The 6,526-nt window shown below is 35.5% G+C and overlaps 1 protein-coding gene across 1 annotated transcript; it reads right to left on the reverse strand.

The window, feature by feature from the left end:
• Nucleotides 1–3,396: 3,396 nt before the first annotated feature.
• On the reverse strand, nucleotides 3,397–3,801 carry LOC120770017. The gene is made up of 3 exons (XM_040097113.1): nucleotides 3,730–3,801; nucleotides 3,622–3,676; nucleotides 3,397–3,547 (listed from the first exon to the last, which is right to left on the reverse strand). The coding sequence occupies exons 1-3, from the start codon at nucleotides 3,792–3,794 to the stop codon at nucleotides 3,398–3,400; spliced, it is 270 nt and encodes an 89-aa protein (XP_039953047.1). The 5' UTR covers nucleotides 3,795–3,801; the 3' UTR covers nucleotide 3,397.
• Nucleotides 3,802–6,526: the final 2,725 nt, after the last annotated feature.

Genomic DNA, 6,526 nt, shown 5'->3' on the forward strand with positions numbered 1-6,526 from the left:
TGATATCATACCGTTAGACTTTTTCCTGTTGGGATGTATAAAATTTAAAATCTATGCTGACAATCCCGTTTCGATTCAGGCTTGAAACCAACCATCACGCGTGTCATTCGCCAGTTGTCAGTTGAAATGATTGAAGGAGTCATCGACAATTTGATTGAAAGGATAGACCACAAGAGACGTAGCCGAGGCCAAGATAGTTTTAAAAAAATAAATGCCGAAGAATGTTCTTTCGAATGATAATAAACATTTTCAAATAAATTTGAAGTTTCGGTATTTTTTCTTTAAAAAGTAGGGAATCTCGAAATGGAACACGCTTTTAAATTAACAACAATGACGTTGAAGTACAAGAAAAAATCTTAACATTAATGTTAATAAGAGTGTAAAGAGCTTTATTTTGAAAGATTTTAAAAACATAGTTATAAAATTTTACTGACTCAAAGTGAAATTCAATACGACCAACTTGGTCCGGGTATTGTCCCATATATGCGTGTTCTTTAGCCAGAGGTGAAATCTTATGAGTTGGGTTCTCTTTTTTTTCACGTGCTCTCTTCATTTAAGCTTCTTGTCAATTTTAAGCCCATAGATATTTTGGGCTGGTGCGTGTTGGTAAACTCTTGGCAACTGACCAAATAAAGCCTTTTGTGAATATATTTCGTGGCTGAGGGTATATACCACTTGTAGGACTTTTCAGTATAATGAATGTTCTATTTGTAGAGCCACGGCTCTAGAACGGCCTTGACGATAGAGGTTAATTGTCGTAATTGTGGAGTCAGAGTTAAACACTGTTTTAGGTTCAAGCACGCTACGGTCACAGATCCTACACAACATCACGACACCAGACGTATAGTGGAACGTCAGATTGTGTCAGTATAATTTTAGCAACAGGTTGTAGGGCATGAACAGTTTTTCTCTTAACTTGACAAATAGGTCTAGGCGCCAGACCTTGTCAAATGATTTGTGGATATCAAAGAAAACTGGAGAACAATATTTTTTATTTCTATTTATTATAAAATGTCACAACGCTTTGTGCCATTCCTCTCTTGCATCATGAAGCCAAACTGGTGACTCCGATGAGTTCTTTCTCCTGCGGAAGGAACAAGAAAGGTCTTAAATGTACGTCAGATTATTGAAACGAATGTTGGCTGAGGAGCTAAATACGAGTAAAAACACTATTTGGAGAATGATAAGATTTGGGTAAGCAACACGCCGATTTCTGTAGGATGGTTTCTGTCTTTTAAAATGCTGTTTTATTAGAAAATTCTCAAATGAGAAGGAATCCAACACTTCGGGGACATTTTTCAGTAAACAATTTAAAAATTCACGGAGTAAGTTTATTTATTGATCAAGCTTTTAAGTGTTTCCACATGAAGAAACCCATTCATCTTCACTGTACAAGCACTTAAAAAAGTAACCTCTCAAATTTTTTACATAAAAATTTCTCTACTAAATGACACAATTTGTTATGACAATGATCTGCTTTGTGTAAGTTTACGCCACTAACGCGAGCTGTAGAAAGGAAATTTGCGGGCCTTCACTTCTACTATATGCGCCTCCCTGAAGTTCAATGGAAATTTGGCCTTAATTTGATTTTGTTCCACCTCTAAGCGCTTGAACATGTAGCGTAGTCTCAAATTTTGCTGCAAAATATCACAAAACAATTTTTTTTTATAATTAATTTCTGTCACTGGCAAAACTGCATTTCAATTTCACCGATTTTATGTATCCTTGCTTCCCCGCTGTGCAGGCAATGGGACGGCTGAGTTATGAATAAAGATTTGAGGAATTTTTATGAAAGTGAATATCGATATGTATTATTTAATTTGGCTTACACAAAAAATTTTAACAAAGCCATATTCTTCTGGTTCGTCAGCACTTTCCTCGTAAGGCGTGACATGTGTGTTGGCGTTTGGTCTTCTACGTACTTCTGTTTAACAGTGCAAAATATGCTTCAAATTCAATGCTAAAATCGTTCGAGTTCAAAAATTAGAAATATGTAATTTGGTGATTTTACTCATGTATAACTTTTGCTTGAAGAAGAAGTAAAGAAAAAAAGTATAAATGCTTTGTTGTAGATAAGTCAGGAAAATTATTGACAGGAAAGTGAAATTTAAACTTGCAATGCCTGCCTGCTCTTTGTTGACATAGTGGTTGTCTTGGAAGTTTTACAGTGTGTGTAGCTGTGATATCACAGCCCACGACGACTCTAAACAAATATTGTTGATAGGTTTTAAGGAGCTTTCAGGTAGTACCAAAGGGTCGGCTTTAGTATACCGTCCCAGGATTTCGGTAATAAAATGGGTATGGTCGGATAGAGGAGATTCTCGCTAAAAGGCTACTTTATCAAAAAAAATATCACAATTAAAGCCTCAAGAGAAATGTTCAAACGACTTAGCTTACCACTGAAAAGTTCATTATCAGATATGTGATCAAATTTGCCCTGTTCAGAGCAAAAAATACATCTTCACGTATTTTAATAAAATATTTTATTATCGCGTTCAAAATAGGCTGCTGAGCCGATACAAACATTCCAATGCTTAATAAATTTTGCACTTATGATAAGTCTCGGTGGGAATGGCTTCAGCGAAAAATATTCAGGTATTGTGGGGTGCTTCATACCCAAAAAATAACCAAAATGTGAGTGATTCATACCCAAAAAATAACCAAGATGTGAGTGATTCATACCCAAAAAATAATCAAAATGTGAGTTATTCATACCCAAAAAATAACCAAGATGTCAGAAATTCATACCCAAAAAATTAACAAAAATGGTATCAGTCGATCCACAGTTGTCTGCTAGTTGTCTGATACTAAGACAACTATTTTTAGGCTATGAGCCTTTAACATTTCCGGTCTTATGATCATTAACAGAAGTGAATGGGTGACTCGCTCAATCTAAACAAGACTTGAGACATTGCTAAAACAACAGTCAACTACATATAGTAATATCCACCATTCCAGGAAACAATTTATTTTTGAGCAACCATTCTTAAGAGGTTGGTTTGAAAGTCAGAAAAGGATACATCAACAAAAGTGTCTACCTTTTACATGAACCGTATTAGCGAGATCTTCTGCTATTTCATTAACCAAACTACTTTATCTAATATAATCCAAAATCTCGAAGAGATAAACACAAACCCCTGCTTATCTTTAAAGCTAAAAAAAATCATGTTATTCAGACCTGTTATATGATAAAGGCCTTACTGTCGAGATCTACACAATGATCTGCGAAGAGAACAATTTATCAACCGAAAAACTCTACGAGCTGTAATGCCGCATTCCTCAGCTAAATATCTCCTATCTAAGTCAAGTTTTTTGAGCTAAAATTTTACTACGTTCCAATACATACACAAGTACAATACATATAATTCAAATATTCAACAAAGAAGTCAAAAAATTTTCACTTCCGTGCGCTTGGACAATCTTCCACATCCTCCACGGCAACCTTTTCCAGCCTCTTAATTTTTTGTGCGATTTTTAGAATTTCACGTTTTATACGATTTTCTTCCACCTGTAAATCCTCGAAGAACTCACGCAAAGTTTGTGTTTGCTATGAAAAAACAAAAACATATAACAACAGAATAGGTGAAGGTACTAATTCCTAAGTTGTTAAGGAAACCATACCTTTTTAACGTTACGAAATCGATCTGACTGCGCACTATTTGCTGCAATTCGCTGCCTAAAACAAAATCAAGTTTTTAAACTCTAAAAATCATACTTACTCATACTCACTGCAGCGTTGTTAGCGCGGACATGCGTCGACGATTTCTCAAGATTTGTTGCTGTGTCGAAATCATTTCACAAAAAATGTAATTAACCGAAAAAATAAGTGTAAAAATGTACACAAAATTCAACAAATATTTTGATTGTAATTTTATTCTTACAAAAGTTCAAAGAATTTTCGGAAACTGATCGGAACGTCACTGAGAAACTGAATCGTAAAAAACCATGCTGTAATTATTACACTCTGGCAAAAATTTGAATCAACGAATAATAATGAGCTAGTTTTCAAAAACGTTGAAAGTATCTTCATAACTACTGCTTTAGAATCAAGTAAAATTCAAAAAGTGGTAGTTTTTCGAACACTTAGGTGTTGTAAAAGCTCGACGTACCTTAGAACATGGATTAGATAACTAAAGGCTCACAATGGGTTCTTAAGAGGAACAAGTCTATAACGACGTGAAAGAATATTAGTAGAGCGGATATCTTCTAGTTGTGTAAAACTCTATTAAAAGTTTAATGTTAGAGAAGAGAGCAATATCAATTAAATACCTTGAAGCTTAGCAGAATATATTTGATTAGAAATTAAATTCTCTGAGAAGAGCTTTATTTTTGGCTTTAGCTTAAGTTAGTTTAGTAGACTGATAAACCACTCATAGACCAGTTTTGGTCCTAAGCGATAACAGCTAGAGTGCCCTCACTAGACCATGAGAAGTAATCATCCTTTAGGAAGCTAGCGCTTGACGTAAATTCCAACAGGTTCAATAGTCATACTAACATACCTCTTCCGATATCTTAATCCTTGGGGTATCCAAAAGCTTGAAACGCCACATTGCCATATTAGACAAGTACACAAAAGATAACAAATTGTTTGCAGGTGCTTTGTTTTGACAATTCTTGCAGTCCTCTCAATGTGTCAGCACCATTCTGCCATCGTGTACCACCACCAGACTATGATCAGTCTGCATTCCAACCATGTTCATTCAGACCCTTCTTTGGAGCACTAGAAGAGACTTCGTGTAGTTATAATCTACCCCTTCACATATGACTTTGGCACTTTACAATCTCATGATCGTCCCATCATATTTTGACTATCCTTGAGCTGCTCCTATTCAGATAGATATAGACAATGGTTCACCAATGTCGGTTATGTTTTCGAATGACAGCCGTATATCATTCCGGACAATCTAGTTCCCTCTTTCGTCACCCTGGATAGTACCTAGCACCTAGTAAAAGGGAAGCCGCTTGTTTTTGGTGACACTGTCAACTAGCACTCTTCTTCCCAAGATACTTTTAGCCGATAGTCAAAACGAGGTTATTGCCTCGAATATAGCTTGGCTGTTCACGTAAATGTTAACTCTAGAGTAAACACTAGATGTATTAGAGGCTTTCCCAATAGCAAAAACTTCCGCTCGAACAATACTGCAGTGATCCGGCAGTTTAAAAAGTTGCCTTTTGTCTAACTCCGAAAAATATATTACAGCACAAACGCCGTCTTTAAACCTGGCATGCAAGTTTTGAGTTTATATTCCTTAAATTCTCACCTATAAATTCTTCTTGAATATTTTATTTTCTGTCAGTTTGTCTCTCTCTCCCTCTTTTTCTTTCCTTCCATCTCTCTATCTCTCTTTAAATCTTCCTCTATCCCTCTCTCTCGCAATAATCAAAGAACTGTTTCCCCTGAAAACTCTAACTTGAGCCCATTTTTCTTCACAAGTTACAAGTCCCGGACCTTTTACAAAGGAATGAAAGAACTGAGGTAATATTACATAAAAATATTAAAGCCTACTTCATAGACATATCCAACAAATACTCACTCACTACATCTATCTCCAAGAATCATAGAGTTTTTCTCGAAAAATAATTTCAACTCGGTCTAAAGCTGAAAATATTGCTAAATACCCTTTGAACCTAAAATGTGTTACTAAAAAAATTATGGCTTCAAAATTACAATAATGATTGCTACACTGTATGCCCAGCTTTATCTCATGAACACATATGAAAATATGACAACCAAAATAGAATAAATCGACACATTTATTAAATTGAAAAAAAACAAAAGTTCAAAGAAATAAAAAACGAAAGTCTCAAAGTAAAAAAAATTAATTAGTTAAATAGCTTATAAAAAAATCTCGCGTTATAAAAGAAACAAGCTTAAATCAACATGAAATCGCCATCCATGGAGGTTGTACACAATTCCTGCGGCGTTAAGGCTTTCGATGTGTTGCGGTGGGTATTAAAATGAAAACAATAAAAACAAAATTTTCAATTCCTTAATTTACTTCACTACTCAACAGCCGGCACATTTGCATGATGGGCCAGAGATCACCGAAGAACGAGGTTAGTTAAAAGTCTGACTACATATTTTTGTTGTTTTTAATATTCAATTCCTCACAGCCACGCAAGATGCTGGTGCGGATGTGCCGGAAGCTGTTGCGCGAAGAGAAGCGCATTGTGAAGCGAATCACTCAAATTGAGCGTGAAATCGTTTTATTCGAAGCGGAAGCGGCTATACGCAGACAGAAACCGAGACTCTAAGGGTGAAGTGTTAGCGGTAGCGCAATTAATTTTCTTAAGATCTGGCTAATAGCCCAGACGGTGTTTGGCTTGTCTCGCGTATTGTAAAAATATGTATACGATTGCTTAAAAAGTTGATTAAAGAAATTTGCTGTGAATTAAAAATTATACTTTTCTGCAATAAAATTTTTATAATGACTTATCAGATATCACATTGTATTGTGATGATTTTATTGGTGGAGGGTAACTAGGCAAAGAGCCGAAACCTTTCAACCATGCTTCAGCACATGAC

This window comes from Bactrocera tryoni, chromosome 3 (assembly GCF_016617805.1).
Source record: "Bactrocera tryoni isolate S06 chromosome 3, CSIRO_BtryS06_freeze2, whole genome shotgun sequence".
Classification (NCBI taxonomy): domain Eukaryota; kingdom Metazoa; phylum Arthropoda; class Insecta; order Diptera; family Tephritidae; genus Bactrocera; species Bactrocera tryoni.

Bases quoted from the DNA above. Each gene is read 5' to 3' on its own strand.
- LOC120770017 (XM_040097113.1), bottom strand. From the start codon at position 3,794: ATGATTTCGACACAGCAACAAATCTTGAGAAATCGTCGACGCATGTCC. The intron at 3,677-3,729 runs GTGAGTATGAGT...ATTTTGTTTTAG, and splicing joins TCCGCGCTAACAACGCTGCA to GCAGCGAATTGCAGCAAATA. The intron at 3,548-3,621 runs GTATGGTTTCCT...GTTTTTTCATAG, and splicing joins GATTTCGTAACGTTAAAAAG to CAAACACAAACTTTGCGTGA.